Here is a 19,336-nt window from a genome sequence, read left to right on the forward strand (position 1 = left end):
GGTTTTGAGGCATTTTTCTCATGATGGAGCACATATATTAAGAAAATTAAGCATCAAATTGCATTTCTGGGTATTTCTTTATTCAAATCATTGTGAATCAGGACCAGATAAAAAAGGCAGTTTGAGGAAGATCTTGTTTGTGACATAGAAAATATGTCCGCCACAAGCTCCCTGGTCCTCACCACAACAAGGAGGGAAAGTGGGGTGAGACTTATTTTGCCTCAACTGTCCCACCCACAACTCAGAGGTGAATTTCCAATGAACTTCTGCTGCTCTGCACAAACTATGTCCTAGAAAACCACTCAGGTTTTTTTTGGATTTTGGCTAAAAACAGCATAATCCTAATTAAAAAAAAACACTGGGAACGCTTTAAAAGTAGATCCAAAGATAATCAGAGAGGGGTTTTGAAGAAGCGTTAAAACAATATTGAAAAAATATATTTAAAATATGAATAATTTATGTTAAATTATGAAGGGTTTGCCTCAAGAACCCTTAAAGTATAGAAACAATGTTTGTTTGCTGTTTTTTTTAGCCGCAAAGGCCTAAATAAACGACATGGAAGGAATAGAAGTTAAGATTAAAATTTCACAACTTTCTATTTAAAACAAAGTAAGTCAGAGTTGCGTAAAATTGAAAGTAGAATGTTTAGCTTGCTAACTGATTTAGTAACACTTATTTGTTTTTATTATTGCCTGAATAATCATCACAGAAAAATGCAAAAATCATCTGTGCTAGTTATCTGCCATGTTTTCACTTAGCAAAAAGTTTATTATACTATGCTATACATGCTGTACATGTAGTACACTAACTGAATACTTCTGCAGACTAAATTGAACCATTTTAAGTTTGCAGACATACTGACTTAAAGATTAATTCAAAATAGTATTTAAAAAGTTAACTTTAAGTATACTGCTTCCCTTATAATATAGACTAAGTATACTTGTAGTACAGTTAAATATACAACTTTTTGCCAGGTTTGAACATATCCCAATGCAGCTTTTATGAAAAAGGATAATAATTTCTCTCTTTTGTCCAATAAAACGGAAACATAAGTTAACATTCTATGAAAGAAATAAAAAAACAACAAAGAGATTCATTTTTTTGTCTTTTACTATCACAGAAATGTGGCTTCTCTTCTGCTGCCCATCGTCAGGATTAATGATGAGACGCTAAATCACATTTACCGCAGAGTTAGATTTCATCCTGTGTTGTCTTGACATTTTTCTTTTCTCCTAGTAAACTGCTCAAAGACAAGCATTTGTTTATCTAACAGGATCAGCAGTAAATGTCATGTGATTGCTTATGAGAATAAAAGTTTGGAAATTAAATTTTAAAAAAAATCCCCTCTTGAAAAAAGGATTGTTTTGTTGTAGTGGCATGGGATGCTTCTGCTGCATAAATATGGGATTGTCTTGAGGCTTTGTGTGGCTTTGGTCAGATGAGAAGGGACAGGAAATGAGGGAAGATTTAGGTCTGATGTTCACCATACCAAAGGAGCTTTAACCTTTTCTTTTTTCTTCCAAAAATATGTGAAACTTTAAGAATGGTTGGATAAACAGTTGGTGACAGCAGAGGAAAAATGGACAGTGTATGAGGTAAATTAATGTTTGGGTGTCTGTTCCCCCCTAGACTTATGGCATTGGAGGGGAGAACATCAGAAGTTTGACAGAGAAGCTGCGGAGTGTTGCCAACAGCTTGCAGATGGACATCCAGAGCCGCTGGCGCCTCAACGGCTACGACGGTCAGACATCCACCAAGCTGCCATCCAACATTCTTCAGATTGTTGTGGAAGTCATTACATCCGCTAAAGGCCTTTATTCACTGCTCAACAGGTCAGTAAAAAAATGATTAGAATATTTTCATTTTTATTTTCATGAATTCAAGAGAAATCGATAGCGTTTGGTTATTTCTTCATTGCTTCTTTGATATACAGTGAAAATCAATTTAATTTTGATAATGAATGTTCTTTTTTTTATGGAAGGGTATTGTATTCAGTAAACTGGTGTTTTTCTTTCTAAACTTTGGTGTTTTTCGTGCTTGACATTTACATGTTTTGTTTAAGAACTACATAAGCAAAGAAACGCTGCCAAGATGACTAATTTACCAGATAATCCCAACAACAATGTTGGACACAAACCAGCAAAGTCTGTGCATGGCCAGGACACTCACATTATGGATGAGGTCTATTTTTGTGGCACCCACTCTGTTTTTTGAGATAACGATTTTCTATGCAATGTTTTTGTTTTTCGAGATATTTTTTATCAACTTTTCAAATTTGTTTTCAGTTTTTCGAGATTACCTTTATGGTTTATAGCTGTTCAACAATTAACTCAATTTTTTTGAGTTAATTTTTGAGATAATTTTATAAATAATGTTCAGGATATTTTTTAAAATAATGTTTTATTGATGTTTTAAATATATATTTTTTAGTTTTTCAAAATAATGTTTTTGCCTTTCAATATAATGTTTTTTCATATTTTGAGATATCGTTTAAATGATTTGTGAGATTTTGCATAACACACAATTTCTTTTTATTTTTTTTTGATAATTTCTTTTAGATAATATTTTTTAGGATTACAACAGTGGTAGTTCTAACACTTGCAGTATTCAGACATGCTGGTTCACTTTAAGAGAAAGAGTAACGATATTAGGAATGTCTGTGGGCTTTGTTTTAACAATAATAAGTTCTTGTGATGTTTTTGAGATAATTTAGGGTGAGTTATTGGTAAACTACTGAGATATTCTTGTGTACTTTATTGACAGTCCTCTGCAGCTTCACAAGCATCAACATCAAAGCAAAAAACTGACTGTAAATCATTTTCTGAATCACTACTAACAAAAAAGAACAGTTCATTCTGGTCAATATTTTATACTTCCTCCAAGTTTTGCTGTGTGGTGTTTGTGGATAAATTAAATACGGAGAACAAAACAGACTGGCAATATGGTGACAAACACATAAACAAACGGACGTGGATCATTTCTATGACACAAGACATTGCGCACTTTCTACTTTTAGTTGCAGCTCATCTTATAGTTGTCATGAGCAAAGGAGGGTATAGCCCAGCTGGTTTGTAGTTCTTTCCTTTTGTTGTTTTAAAAATAAAGAGTGAGAAACACTTGTTTTTTTTTAAACTGAATACAATACACTTCCATATTTTTTTGTTACTTTTGTGTAAATAGCCCAAAATAGTTGTTATACATTTTCTCTTTTTCCTAAAGTTTTTTCTAAAGCAGAATCTGTCTTTCTAGGTGTCAGTGTTTGCAGCTTTATGGATTCAGTTCTTCAAAAAACATATTCAGTTACTGCAAAGAGCTTGGCGACATTGTGCACAAGGTAAGCTGGTTTGCCATTAAGTGAATCAAATACTGATTGACATCTATGTCATGTGACTCACTTTTTTCTTGGTATACTTTAAGGGTAAAGTTTGTCCATCAACTGCAGCAGTTTTCTTCAAAATGTCAGAGAGAAAAAAAGCACAGGATTTGACTTATTGCCCTTGCAGGTCACGTAGTTAACTGTTTCTGTACTCGTCAGGTTGTGCAAGTTAAGCCTCCTAAGACGAACGGCTACCTGTTTATGATCTGACGTCTTCTTACATCAGTCACCAAAACTGTACAAGAAAAACAGAGGCCCAAACACGCTCTCTCATAGTGGACATAGTTTCTCAAATGCCTTTTTTTTAATCTGTGCATTCCTGGAATATTTGGAGGCGTTACACCTTTAAGAAGCTTGGCCAGAGAAGGAAGATAAAATGTTTAGCTCAATGTTTCTTTCTGTTTAACCACCACTGTGTGATGAAATACTGGGAATCGTTGGAACAGGACAGGATATTCATAGAAGAAATTACACTAGAGTGTGCCCTGGTACTGCAGCACAGAGGACAGGTCTGGATATGTTGTTTGGCCTGGGGGAGGGAGGGAGGGAGTTAAGGGACGGGTGGGAAGAAAAGAGGAAAGCGAAGAGGGAGGAGACTGAGCCAGGGATTGCACTAGCACTGTGTAATGACTTTTGGTTCCTGGGGGAGTGAGCACACAGCAACAGGCAGCGGGAGAGTATTTACTCACAGAAAGCGCTGACATTAGACACTGATATACTCAAAGAACGGAAGAAGACAAAATGAGAACAGCTAAAAAGAGGAACGATGGTACTTTAACGTACCTGTAGGAGAGAAAAGACACTCAACCTATATATAGCTGGCTTTGGACGTCTTCCCAGTGCCATTCTTACCTCTTTGACCGGATAATTCTCCACAAGGTGATATAACCATTTTTTCTGCTGAGAAAAGCTTTAAAAAAAAGCAAGTTTTTTTCTGTATAGCTGAAAATCAGAAACTGTTGATTTTTTTTGTGAACAGAATTCCTAGATTGAACATTATTAATGACATAAAGAGAAAAAAACATCAATTTTAATTGTCTGAATTTCATGTCCATTAATTGATAATTGAGATCTTCTTGTAGATCATATAAGACAGGAAATGTAGTTTGTAGAGCCATGTTGACACTGACTCGAACTATTTGCGCTTTCAAAATGAATCATAGTTGACTCTTGTTACCTCAAGCACACGCAGACATGTTGTAGGAATAATCAGCAAGTGGAAATCCTTTTTTTTACTCATTGCTGGAGGTTTGAAAAGAATAATTTTCTAAAGCAATGATCTGCTGCTTATGTTTTTATCCAGAAAATGCTTCCCTCTGGCTATGTTGCACACTCAGTGTTGTTTTAGGAAACAAAACAAAGCTAAAACATGCTTTACTGTTTCTACAACCTGCATATTTATGTTGACAAATGTATGTTTTTGTAGAGATTTCTTTATCTGTGGTCTCAAAAGCCAGTTTTGAGGCAACTGAACAGCCGTCAGACCAGTTCAGGAGACAATAGACGAGGAAAAATGCCAAAGCACATAGTTTTAGGCTTCATTTAAATGTCTTCTTGGCAACACTGATCTAGTTGTCTTAGAAAAAGACACACTGCATTAGCATTAGGACCACCCAAAGCAGCATGGTCATAGATGCTTGATCCTTGTTCATGGCAAACTTCAGCTCAACAATGACGAGTTTTCTGTGAAGATGTTTTCGCAGAAACCCAACCCCGTTCCTAGCAGAAAAACAGAAAGAGCTCTTATTTCGGGTTTTTGCAGGAGTGTGGGAGAGTTAGTGTGTTTTCTTTCTCCCACCCCTGAGGCCGGTCGGGAGCAGCAGTCAGCTGCTGTTGTTGGGATCCCACAGTAAAGTTGTCCAGTGCCACAGGCTCGGTTTGCTTTGAAGCAGCGGATCAGCAGTCAAAGTCCAAGACAGTCAGGGATTGGAGAGGAAAGGGCTTTCTGTGCTGCCAACCTGGAGTGGAATCAGGCAACCACAGTTTTAAAGTTTGTGACAGTCATGGTACTTTTCAAAGAGTTTTTCTTAATCAAACCATTAAGTCTCCCTTTATAAATATTTTAGAGAATTTCAACAACAAACTCATTTTTGCTTTAGTCATACAGTTTTAAAGGGCCTATACCATGCTATTTTTAAGCTTTTTATAGTAACCATATCCATATATATGATGATATATTACCTTTGGCTCTAAAAAAAACAACTATATTTTAAATTAAATATTAGTTGTTTTCTTGACTTATTTTCCAACTCGGAAGTAAGAAGACTTGATCTCTGAGGCACCGGCTCAGTTTCTTCCTGGAAGAGGCTGTTCCTCACTTATCTATGTCAAAATATGAGAATCTGCTTGTTTTCGTGGGTTGGTAAGGGCTGATGCTCAGACGCAGGTTTTTAGAGGAATACTCAGAAATGAGTGAACTGACGGAAATACCACTCTAGGCCCTTTAACCATAGGATGCTTTTGCTTTATAGGGGACAAAAAGGCAGAAAATGGAAGAAAAAAGACAGAGAAAAATACAGAAAAAAAAGGATTTTTTCTTACGACTTGAGTTGCTTCTGGGTGACTTATTAACAGAGCAAAAAGGAGAAAACCAAAGTGGCTTCAAATACAGATGAGGCTCACTGTGTGTCTTTAGTCAACAGATCCTTTTATCCTAAAAGGGCATTTGACTACGATAAAAAGCTGTCAACGATAAAAGCCACAAAAAGACAGTTGTTAGGACTGAAGCAGAGAAAGTCAACAGACTAAATAGAAAGCAGCAGGTGTATAAATAAATACCACCCCCCAGTCTTTTTATAGTTGGTCTGACCTGGTGGCAACAAAAATTATATACTAAGGAAGTCTATGTATGCAAAAATACAGAAGCATTGCATAAACAGAGACGGACTTAAAAGAAGAGACCACCATGAAAGCATCTAGTAAAAGAGAAGCAGCATTTCAATAAAAACACAGGCCTGATGAGCAATATGGAAAAGAGTCAATGTCTTGTTGACAGCTGATTTGTGTTTTCTCATTTATGCAATCAGCAAAAAAATATACATGTCAAAGTTGCCAAATAGCTGAAGCTACAGTAGAAACATGGGCAGTGAGCCCAAGTGGACCATCAAGTGTAAAACATGGTATCAATGAGATTAAATAATCAAGATGTTGCAATGGATGAGTCAAAGTTCTTAGCTTGATTAAAAAGGCTCTTAACAGGTCTGTTCTGAACCAAATCCATGTAAATGTTGATTAACTGGAGAAACATTTTAAATAACAGTGAGCTAAAATCTTTTCATAATGTCTAACATAAAATTATTGAACACCTCAGTAGGTACTATGTTTTTATTCAGTTGCTGGTATTAAGAGGATATAATAAAAAATAATGTTTCAAATGCATTCTTATTTACCAAAAAAGCAAATGTTTTGTTATGGTTTCCATTCATTTGGAAAAGAATTCTGCAACCTTTCTGGCCAAAAGACACATAATGGCCAATTTCTAATTACCTAAACATAGCAAGAGCTGAAAAATCAATGTTTAGAAAAATACACGTAGGCTAAATGATTTTTTTGTGACCATTAAGTCATAAAGTTATATAATGTGGCATATTTACAATAATTTATTAATTACTGGGGTAAATCTCTCTACATGTAACAATTTGAATTTCTTTCACTTTTCAAAATAGAATACACCCTGTGTTAAATAAGGTTCTCCATCATGCTGTTTTCTGTCATCATGACTTTATACTTCTTTTACCATTGAATATAAACATTACAACATTGGTGTAGAATCAAACTTTTTTTAAATCTTTTTTTTTTTTTTTTTTTTACATACATGTAAATTACAATAGTATACTTTAAAACATTGCCTCTTAACAGCAACTAGAGAACAAAAGTTCAGAATTTTCCAGCTTTAAGTTGATTCTAGTAAATAAACACTCTGACAGTAGATTCCACCTTTTAACATTATTTTGCTCAGTTATCTGACGCGTTAAAAATCTAAAAAGAAACCACAAAACTTAATTGAAAAAAGCGAATTGACCAGATCGTTACCTTTTTTCTTTAACGCAGGGATAAAAGAGCGACATGTCGCTCGGGAGCCTCAGGTTGCAGACCCCTGATTTAGAATTAGAGGTATGCAAAGAAAAACCTTTGACTTAGAAATGTTTTTTTTAATGAATCTTTGTTATATTTAACTTATTGAAAGTCATCGTAAATACAGTAGATGTGCTTGTGAGTGTTGTTCCAACCTGCAACCTTTGAGGATTAAACACCAAACACCTTTTTATGCAGTGCTTTGTCATCTGTCTGCAGCAGACATGAAACGCTGACCTTATCTGAGATCATTTATAATAGATATCTTGTGTTTCATAGCTTTTTTTGTAGATTTGAGTTGGAAAAAAGCCTAAAACTGATGACTGGGTAAAAGTTAGAATGTGAAAATAAAGTGGTAATAAGCTAAAATATTCCCTAAATAGTTCATAGTTTAAGACTAGTAGAGACACATATAACATATGGCTTTTGTTTTCATCCTCCCTGACTGTGATCATTACTTTCAGGAAGCGTTTTGCTCACCTCAATTCACTGCGTCATTTCCCTTTCTACCTGAAAGAAGAAAAAAAGCAGAACAGGTTTTGCATCACTTAAAGCAACAGAAAGCAGAAGAACACACTTTAAAAAAGAGGTATTACTAAGGGAGAAGTGATAGTATGTAGGCTGCATTGCCTTGGCAATGACAGTTTCTCTTCCTGGTGCTAAGCTGTGCAGTTGTACATGGTGTTTGAATCTTCATTTCAATAATTCCTGTGAATGCCTGCTCTACTACTGAATATGTTATGAATTGGTTTTCAGATTGAAACAACACAAAGGCTTCTTTATTTTTCCTAACCCAGGTTGAGTGAGACTTTAAATTGGAGCATGTATTTGCATTTTCTGTTGGCTTCAGGCACTCAAAACACTTTCCATAACCTCAATCAGAACTGGCCAAGGATATTTCCGGCAAATAATGTTTACCCATTAAACAGAAGGTTGCCCAACCCAGTGATCTTTGGTTATTGTCTGACTGTATTGTCTGATCCACACAGCTGCTGTTGATTCTCATACTATAAAGAACTCTTACCAGAATTTCATTTTGGATTATCATTTAGAATTTACTGTAAAAATAATGTATTTCTTTTTCTGCTTTAGCTTCGATTGGACTAAAACTGTCTGGAAATGTCTCACAGTTACAGCAGCTGCTAGTTTAGGGAGGATATCACCTGTGACAAACACTGACCTGTAGAAAATAAAACATTAGAAAACCGGTTTGTCCCAACAGTCCTCCGGGGTTAATCATTCTAAGAACACACTTTATGTAATGATGCCTTTTGGAACAGCTAAATATGCTGAAGGTCCAAGAAACAATGTAAAGATTTAGAATAAATTTGATAAAATCTGAAAAATAAACAAATAAAGGAATTACAATTTCACAGAATAATAATATATAATTTGTATGTATCAGATTTGGTTTTGTCATCTAAAATGCGCGTCTCTTATGTCACTTACTCATACGTTTACTTCTGTTCTTTGTTTCCCTGCAAATTCTGCCTGCATTCACACTGTAGTGAACCGTACCAGGATTCACGTGCATGTACGTCTAGAAGTGAAGCATGAATTAGTTTGACTGGACTTTAAGGGGTCTCTTGCTTGTAAAGAACAACCACATAAGATCCACTTATAGACTTGTTAAAAGGAAAAGTAAACTTTTCATATAAATTAACCAAAGAACCTATAGATCAAAAATGTGTTTTTACTTAAAAGGTTTAAATACGCTAAGAATCCGATTTTGTATGGGGTCATTTGCATAACAAAACCTGCTGGCTCTCAGTTTTCAAAGAAAAAAAGCAGCAGCTAGATGAAGAAAGGATGATTTACAATTATTATCCCTAAAACAGATGTCCGTGCATATAATAAGCATAAAACATCACACGTTTCTTTCAATTCATCAAAATGTCTAATTTCTGCTTTTATATTTTTTTTCTTAAGTTTAAACAGGCAGCAGGAGGCCACAAAAAAGACAGGAAAACACCACACAGGCAGGTTGATCACACCGATACTGCCTGACCCCTCCCATGCAGTCTTGTGTCATAGTCTTAAATTAGCCCAATCCAATACTGTTGAGCTCATGTTACATTTCTCTGGGATTAGTGTCTCCTTGGATTCCTTTATGTAACGCCTCACATCATCAGCCACTGGAAATTAGCTCATGGGCAGAAGTTCTATCGGTTAGTCATGTTCTATATCTTAAGAACATATCTGCTTCCCCTCTTATGTTTCCTCCTCCACATTTCTTAGTCTTCTACTACCATACTCCCTACTCATCCCAGAAACAGCACCAACAACTTCCCAAACGCAAACATATTTAGTTCTGCCTTAGTGATTCTAGTAACTGTGTCATTGTGTGTCATCATATATCTCTTGAGCATTAGCTTGGGCATGAGTGTGTGTTTGTGGAATAAGTGTGTGTACACAGGCATTGGTGCGGTTCGTTGGATTTGCCAGTCATCCCATAGAATTACAAGGGATGTGATGTTGTTTCACAAACCTCCAAGGATTCCTTTTGTTTGTGTTTGAATCACCCTCATCACATGGGATTTTCATTTAGTCACAATTTATAAAAGCCCGTTTTAATGAATTAATAACAAAGCTACGAAGGCCTAATTAGCATATTTAGACCTCATATTGCCTTTGGCATGGTTTAAACATGCTCATTAAAGAGCCACTCTGATGAAAATTGTGTTTGTGGTGTTTTTTTAACTTGGTCTTGAAGCATTTTTCTGATGATGGAGGGAAGAAAATTAAGCTTAAAATTGCATTTCTAAGTATTTCTTTATTCAAATCTTTGTGAATCAGGAGGTAATACTGTTTGAAAAAGTTTGTAGCAGTGATGTAGAAGCTACTACGGAAGCTCTGGCTCAAAATTGCACACTGGATGTCTGCAATATTTCTCATCATTTTTACTGCACCGTTAATGTTAGGTTTGGGGGTGGGTGAGGGACTATAAGCTAGCGGGAGAGCGTGTAAACAGAGGGATGATGGGAAGTGGGTGCAGGCTTGCACCTTGGCAACAGTGCCACCCACAACACAAAAGTTTCTAATGAACGTCTGCCGCTCTGCAGAAACTATGTTGTAGAAAACAACACAGCTTATTTGATTTTGGCAAAAAATGGGATAATCATAATTAAAAGACCACAGGGAAACGCTTTGAAAATGGATTACGGTAATAGATTTCCAACTCAAACTAACTCTGTTACTAAACTTTTTCCTAAAAATCAAATAATGTAGAATACCACAAACCAACAAAAAGTGGACAACAGAACACATTTCTGAAATGTTTCTGTTACACTGATGTTATCTTAGGTCCTACCAGGGTTTCTGTAATTCAGACAAATTTAAAAATATGTTCTGGGAAAGTGGCAAAAAATGTGCTGCATGACTGCATGGTGGTTTCAGATTCAGTTTCATCTAAAGCAGCATTGTCGCATCATTAGTGAAGAAATAATTCAAAGTATTATGTTTATGTAACGATGTGCCATACGTTTTGACAATAATGTCAATCATTTTACCAGAAGCATGAATTTGAAAAAAATCTGAATATGTCTGGCCGTTTTAATGCTGATTTTAAATTTACATATATATAAGAAGCAGAGATGGTTTACTTCTTCAAAGGACCACAAAAGTCCCAGTTAATATCTGGAATTGCCCTCTCTTTGCCTGCGGGCACTTGTGGCTTTGTACTTCCTGTCTCATGCTGTAAAGAGGAAATATGACACTGGCTTTAAGTCAGATTGCCCCATTTCCACAAATCAATACATTTGTTCATAGGCTGGGTTGTTGTCGTTGTTTTTTCTTTTTCTTTGGTCACACTTTCATGTTCTATTTTTAAATAGGACACCACAGTCCACGAAAAGGAAAAAGACATCATCCCTGTGGTGAGGTTGCTTCTAATTTGCATTATTATCTACCTCTGCCTCCTATCAACCTCTGCTGCTAAATAATTTCAACCTTTTATAAAAGACAGATTGTGCTTTTGTCTCATAGTGCCGTCAACTGGTGGCGTTTTGTGATGAGATCCTGAACTCCTGCCCTGAAGCTCTTCTCGCCCAGTCAGCTCAGCTGGAGAGCGTGGACTTGGTTCTCGTGTCGCCTGGTGATCAGCTGGTAAAAACGCCTTCATAAATGACCCTTTTGTTTAGAGTCTCCATGAAAGCAAAAAAGAAGATAGAGATTCTTAAAAGCTGCTGATATTCCTAGCTGCATTTTATTCAATAGGATCACTACTTTTAGAAATTGTTATTTTATCCAGTAAATAAAAGAAGAAAAAATGAGAATATTTCACAAAAATATCTAAGATTTAACACAAGTTTCTAACCTTTTGGGTGCTTCTGTTTTTTTTAATTTCTTTTTACTATTTTGTCTTCTTTTTTCTTAGCCGCTTTACTCCGAATCTTCTTCAGCATTTCTCTCTGCTTCCATCACTCCTGCTGCCTTTATCATTTTCTTCCATTCAGAGCTTCCATCGCCTAAATCAAGGTTCTCTGTGTTCTTCTTTTATGCCTCCTCCTGACTCGTTATCCACTGAATAGGATGTGCCTTTTTGTGCTGCTTCTTCTCATTTTGCTTTCAAGTTCGCACATTCTGTTCTATAATTATAGCTTTCTTCCTACCCTATCCACTGTTTCTTTCAGTATTTAGCACTAAGGACCAGTTTCCCTCTATACAATGTGTTCAGTTTTTGTTTGCTCTGTCCATTAAGGGAAATCTTATGTTAAAAGGCAGGTCCATGTGATCACTCTCGCCACACTTTGATGCATAAAGATAGCTTTCGTTTGTGCCTCTGTGAATACCTGTCAAAGGTTTTCAAGGACAGGCTTTGTAGCTAAATAAATAAATCTCAAATTAATCGTTATCGTTATCGCAATATCAAGCTGTGCAATACGCATATCGCAAAAGATGGCTAAAATTGCGATAAATTGTTACTTTAAATGTGCTAAAAAAATTCTTATGGCAGTTTGAAGTATTTAACGAATCAAATATATCCAATATATCCATTTGACCAATCAGATGGACACCTTCACATTGTTGACCAATCAGATGGAACCCTTTTATGTCAGATGCTCACCTCCTACGTAGACAAGGGTCATTTAGAGTATAATTTAATTCAAATTCAAATTAATTTTATTTATATAGCACCTTTCATGTAAAAAAAAAAAAACAGCTCAAGGTGCTGTACATAAAAACAAACAAGAATGCAGAAAACACCAATCCCCATTCATGCAATAAAATAATTAAATAAGTAAAAGAGAAATGACTAAAGAAAAAAGCTAAAAAAGAGAGAACCCAGAAGGCGCCGTCTGCCCTGTCCTCCTGTTGGTCGGGGTGACAGATAGACACAAACACCCCAGCTAACACTCGTAAACACTCTAACTTGGCTAAGAGACATTAAACAAATAAATTTGTTAAAATATCGTAAAATAAAAGTAAAAATTCTAGATTAAACAAATATGTATGTGATGAAATATCATAAAATGGAGTAAAAGTTCTACATTAAACAAATAAAACAAAATGATGTGATAAAACATCATAAAACATAAGGGTTAAAAAAAAAACGATAATTGGTACGTTGACTCTTATTTAAATTAAACTGTTGTAGTGAAATGGAAATAATGTTTTTGGTTGCAGTGCTATTTGTTCGTGCATCACAAGTTTTATCGTCATCGCAGTATTGATCATTAATATCCCTAATTGTGAATTTTCCTCATATCAAGCATCCCTAATTAAAAGGGAATTTTAAAGAAAACAGCCCGATTTTCTTATCATTACTTTCTGTGAATTCTTAACAAGTTATAGCAGAAACTAAAGAAAGAGGAAGTGTAAGACCAGATATGATCTTAAACACAGTAAGTTCACAAAAATGTGTTGTAAAAGGACTGTGTTCCCTCATTTATTGCGGAAAATATGTTCCATAAATGACCCGCGATAAAATGACCCGCGATACGTGAAATCTGTGAACAGAATTATAGATGTTTTTAGCCTGTAAAACCACTCACTGTACACCTCACAGACTTTTTTCAGACAGACATGAACACTTTTCAGTTTAAACCCTCAAAGTTCAAACTGTTGTAGAAGGATAAGTTAAATTTTATGGAATAAAAACAAAGATCTGATCGCGATCTGAGATTTACTGTATCTGAATGTTCCACGTCTGCACAGAAGACAGTCATGGCTGCATAAAAGAAATTCATTGACAACAGCAAACAGGATGCAGAACACAGTACAGAGTAAAAAAGAAAACATGCAAAGTTACGCTAATGAAATCAGCGAAAAAGCAAGACAGTGAAAGGTGAACTGCGACATAGTGACAGAACACTGTAATCCAGAAATAAAATGTACATTTTCTTCCTCTGTTATGCTGTCATTTACCTTCCAGACCCACTCCAATGAAAATTGTGTTTTTGGTGTTTTTTGACATGTTCCTGTGACATTTTTATCATGACGGAGGACATATATAAAGAAAACTTAAATTGTATTTCTGTGTATTTTTTTGTTCAAACTGTTGTGAATCAGGGCTGCATGGTGGCACAGTGGTTAGCGCTCTTGCCTCACAGCAAGAAGGCCCCCAGTTCAAGTCCTGGCTGGGGACTTGAACTGAACAAGACAAGTCCAGACTGGCGACCTGTCCAGGGCATCCCCTGCCTTCGCCCACAAGTGGCCGGGATAGGTTCCAGCAGCCCCGTGACCCCAAAAGGGACAAAACGGAAGAAGATGAATGAATGTTGTGAATTAGGCTGGTATCTGGCTCAAAACTGTTTGGCTGGACAGTTCCAATAAAGCTCACCATTTTTTTTGCATCGTTAAGGTTAGGTTGGGGTTGTGGGGGGCTGTAAGCTAGCGGCGGATAGTGTAAATAAAGGCATGATGGGAAATGAGGACAGGCTTACTCTGCGCCACAACTCAGTGGTGAATATCTAATGAACTCCTGCCACTCTGCAAAACCTGTCGTTTTAGAAAACGACAGGTTTTTCTGTATAAAAACAGCATAATCATAAATAAAAGATCACTGGGAACATGTTCAAAAATAGGTCAAAAGATGATTGGAGTGGGACTTTAATTTAGCTTAATGTTTGGTTTGATTTGGTTTTGGTTCCATGTTTCCTTGTTTTTTGTTATGTTTTTTGTGTGTTTGTGTGTCCCGTTTCCATTTCAGTCAGTTTTCAGTTTATCCGAATGAGGTTATCTGCTTCGTCAATATGACTACTACTTCGTCAATTTTGTCATGTCTATTCGATTTCTTTAGTTTCTGCTTCAAGCCTGGTCTCCTATATTTGGGATCTTTCACTTTCTGACATTCATTGGATGTTTCAATATGCATCAGAGTTAGATTTAAAGCTAGATTTGTTGGTCTAAAATAAACTTTACTTGATTGTATTTTCAAATGATAGGTCTTTTAACAGCTGAAAAAACTTTAGCTTCCACCTGCTGTATGTTTTATTTGATTTAATCTGAAGTGTAGCAAATTGATTAGGTATTAGGGCCTTTTTTCTAAAGCTTAGGGATGTTTTGGAGCAGATACCAAAAATCTGTAACATGACCCATTTAGGCTTAGTCATGTGAAAATGGACACTTTACCAGGCAATGTTCTAAGTAGAAGCATTTTGATCACTGTGAAATACTCTCTAAATGCTTTTCTATTTCACTTCAGGGGATAGAGATAGCATCCACCAGCTCCAGCAACCACTACGTGACCAGAACTGCAGCTGAGGTCAGAATGTCACACTTTTTGTCTTTCTTGTGTGTGTTGCTGACTCATGGTATAAACAAATGCCATAGCCATTAGTTTGGGGTCAATTTTCATACATCTTGTCCTCTGTTCATTCTCTGTCAGAGAAACAGGTTCTCTTCAGCTGCATACATTTATATAATTTTTTTTGAGTTGTGTTAAACTCAGACTGTTATCTCAGTTCCTCACAGCAACTTGTAGTGTTCAAAAATGTGCTGCTAGTTATGGTTATGCATATAGACTGAATAACCTACTGTACACAGAGTTGGGTTTCCCACATTGTCCTTCTACATGCAAGAAACTGCACAGATAAGTCTTACATTATTTACCAGGAACTTCTACAATTGCAACGTTTGTTCTGCTAAACACAGTTAGAACACTCACGTCTGGCAGGAAGTTAAAGTCTATTCTTTGTTTTAACATTTAAATATAAATACGTTTAAATGTATTAATTGTCCTGCATCCTTTTATTTTTTTATTCTAGTTGCATCTCAACCAGTTTTGGTTCTGGTCCAAATTCCTATTCAACTTTCTGTTGCAAAACACCTCAAAGTGCTTTTACATAAAATAAAAATAATAGAAAAAAGATAATAACAATAAAAGCCTCTCATACACATTATAAAAAATACAAACAGGGTAAACAGTCTGTGAAAGGACAATTAAAACATTAGGAAATGTAAATATACTTCAAAGCTAAGCAAAACACGGGGTTAGCCAAATTACCCTTGTGGGTGTTAAAATATTACTTATTCTTTTTAACTTATTGACTCAAGCACCTCAGCTTCACTGCTCCAAAACACAAAACAATTTAAGAAACAATGTGATGCAAATTCTTCTGTGGATTTGTTGTTTGAGGCAGCTTGTTTCAAATGCAGCTGCTGCTCATATATATTTTTTATTCTGTTCTAACTCTTGGATTTAGAGTGTTTAGGGATGGCCCACATATGAGGCAGTATAAAGAGAATTCTTCATTATGTCAACAACAGAGCTGCTTAAACTCCACCGTGGCTGCTGTAATTACTATTTATTTTTTTACTAATTGCTTTAGAAAATCTACTAAAATAACGTGAATTTAAGAAAAAAATGATGCTTTGTTTGGAAATTACATTTTGTATTCATTGAACTTAAAACTACGTTTTTGCTGGAAGATAAAAACTCAAGAAAAACAAGAAAAGAAAAATTTCTACATTTGGGTAGAAATATGTGCATCTCAAAAAAAAAATAAACAAAAAAACAATAAGACTGGTTGGGTTAGAAATGTGAAAAAGATTTAGGATTACTTTTTCATGAATTAAGAAATTAATGACGAGCTGAGTGACTTGGAGGACAATACTTTGGCTCAGATCAATAAATATTGGTCTTTTTGAGCTGCAAGGTGGTCTAATGTTTTGCATTTCACTAGAAATATGGTTCCTGCTTTTAATTCATGACAGTAGTCTTCAATGTGAATTTGTTTGTTCTGAAGTTTGCTCTGTTAGTCCAAAATTCTGCATTAAAGAGCAACTCTGTAACCCAAACCCTAAATTGAAAAATGACAATGAAGCTGAAACTGTTTTTCTCCCTTTTTGGCTGATCAGTTAAGCGATTTGAACTTGTAACCAGTTAAAAAAAACAATGTGGAAAATGCCCAGTTCCATAACACAACCCTGCACTAAATATCACAGCTAAATCCAATTAGGTTATAGTGTGTTCCGTGTGCTTTCTTATTCAAGTTCTCTGTCTTTCCTTTTCCACAGGCTTCTAATGATCAGGTGTCAAAGATCTCGGCCGGGGATGAAGTGGTTCAAGTCAATAGCCAGATAGTGGTGAGTCATTCACAGTGGAATTCATTAGAACATCTATTCTTAAATTGAACTTTTCTGATGAGACCTGATGTTTTTATAAAACATGACAAAAAAATACATGACTTTCAAGACAAATATCTAAGAAAATGTACAAAATATAAGGAAAATCCTAAAATGAACCCTACAAAGTGTAAGTCAATAGGCTTCAGACTGACATATGGTGTGTCTGTGCATCAGGTGGGTTGGAGCAGAGATAATCTCATAAAGAAGCTGAAGGAGAATCCCAGCGGAGTGACTCTGATCTTAAAGATCCCCAGATCAGATCGACACACGGAACCCCTTCAAGTCCCCACAATACAGGTCGGGTGTTTTAAAGCCCTCATTCTCAACTTCCTTTTAACACCTCATTAAGAAAAAAATCTACAAAGAAGGATTTTAGGTTTAGTGTTTAGTTTGACATAATAGAAAGCAAGCAAGCAGAGATGACATTCCTGATTTGTTCACTTTGGTATTGATCCCTTGTTACTATAAAAAATGTGTTTTAGACTGATTTTGCAGAGTAAATTTACAGTTTTGTGCTCATTTGTTTGTGTTCTGTTTTCGGGTTTAGAAGTTTTTTTTTCCCCCAGGCACAATTTAATCTGATTTTATAATATTCCATAGCATTTTACCTAAAGAGTCCTTAATCTATTGATGTTGATGTTTTGTTTTTTGGGTCATTTGTTTGTCCCCCTCTTTGTTCTCCAATTGAGTTATGGTTTTAGGGTTTTAGCTTAAATGCCATTTTCAAGTCTGGTATTTTGATTTTGGGTGCACCAATAAATAATTGGAGTTAAAGGGCACAGGAAATACCTACATTTCAGACTCTCAGTACTTACGTTTTTTATGGTTTTCCACTTTAGCTGTTTTCACCCTGCCCTCTCAAGCTGCCACTTCCAATGAAAAGTCCCGTAAATGCGTGTTTTTTGCTTCCGCGTTCAAAACTCTCATACAAGTTTTTTGACTGTTTCTGGCTCAATGTACAAAATGCGTGGCTATTGAACCAGGTTTAACTTTGACCAATCGGGGATGCAGATTGATTGAATTCACAGAACACAGCCAACTGTGTGAAAATTGATCATGAAGGACGAATGAATAATTATCTTACCTTGTTCTTATTGTAAATCATTTTTATTTCTGCCTCCATTGTAGCGCTTTGGGATTTTATCTAAAATGTAAAGCGCATTCTAAATAAAATTTATTATTATTATTATTATTACTGCTAGAAGACCTGTGAAAGAAAATACTTGTAGCAAGATTTGGCAGATTTGCACCGCTTTGAGATTTCACACTAAGGCTCTTCCAAATGTAGGTGGTGGACATGAGCTAGTATCAGGTAGCAGCAGTCCAGTGCGAACACCATATGCTAAATGCACATCATATGCACAAAACGATCAGGTGTTAATCACTACAGTGGATGGAAGTCCACCAGCTCTTTGTGAAACAGTTGTTTACATCTTTCTGTGACAGGGGAGCTAGAGCCGCTCATTTAATGAGAATCCATTTCTGCTTAACATCACTTGGGATCCGTTTCATAAACACATGCAAGTAATCACTGTTCTAAGCTACAACAGACAAGCCATCTGAGACAGGCTCACGCACACACATCTCACACCTTCCCGTGAACTTACCACTCAGTTCTTGCTGGCGGCTCGGGCTGAGAGAACACTTCAGAAGATGTGAACCGTCTTTATGTATCCGCACCTCTCTGTCTTCGGAAAGTGTCCTGATTTCGGTGAGAAGTTCACAGCCGCTGTGTGTTTGTGTGACTGTGTTGCTTTGTTATTCACAAAACCGCAGAGGGTGGAAGACCTGAGGAAAGGCTGCCATCGCAGTCCGTGTGACATCCGCTTTCGTACCGATGTGCTAAGCTACAAACACACAAGCAGCAACGTGCACACTCACATGCTCGTCTCATTTGTTCTTAGACGGAGGACGAGAGGGAGAAGCCAGACGAAGAAGAAGAAAGGGCCGACGAGGAGGAGAATCCAAGACACTCCATATTTGAGAGAGTTGCAGCTTCTGTCAGGTCCTTGTCTTTTAGGTAAAAGTACAGAATTTTTACAAAAATGTTAATTACTGTAACATGAATAAAACATGACTTCTGTCTGCTCCTTATTCACAATGATTTGAATAAAGAAATAATCAGAAATGCAATTTTAAACTTAATTTTCTTTTTGTATGTCTTTTATCATTAGAAAAATTTCCCAAAAACATGTTTTAACACTAACAACGCATTTTTCATTAAAGTCGGTCTCTAATGAAACAAGGTTATTTAGACAAATGGCAAAATTGGAGAGCATAAGACTGTATATTACATGACCAGAACCTTTGGTTTAC

At 36.0% G+C, this 19,336-nt stretch overlaps 1 protein-coding gene across 1 annotated transcript in view; it reads left to right on the forward strand.

Moving 5' to 3' along the window:
* Nucleotides 1–19,336, forward strand: part of cnksr1 (connector enhancer of kinase suppressor of Ras 1) — a 31,245-nt gene that overhangs the window by 3,780 nt on the left and 8,129 nt on the right. The window contains exons 3-10 of the mRNA XM_004082506.4: nt 1,630–1,832; nt 3,250–3,334; nt 11,284–11,325; nt 11,435–11,554; nt 15,096–15,155; nt 16,910–16,978; nt 17,195–17,317; nt 18,925–19,040. Of these exons, the coding sequence (XP_004082554.1) occupies nt 1,630–1,832; nt 3,250–3,334; nt 11,284–11,325; nt 11,435–11,554; nt 15,096–15,155; nt 16,910–16,978; nt 17,195–17,317; nt 18,925–19,040 (818 nt within the window). The remainder of the gene's footprint in view (nt 1–1,629; nt 1,833–3,249; nt 3,335–11,283; nt 11,326–11,434; nt 11,555–15,095; nt 15,156–16,909; nt 16,979–17,194; nt 17,318–18,924; nt 19,041–19,336) is intronic.

This window comes from Oryzias latipes, chromosome 22 (assembly GCF_002234675.1).
Source record: "Oryzias latipes chromosome 22, ASM223467v1".
Taxonomy (NCBI): Eukaryota; Metazoa; Chordata; class Actinopteri; order Beloniformes; family Adrianichthyidae; genus Oryzias; species Oryzias latipes.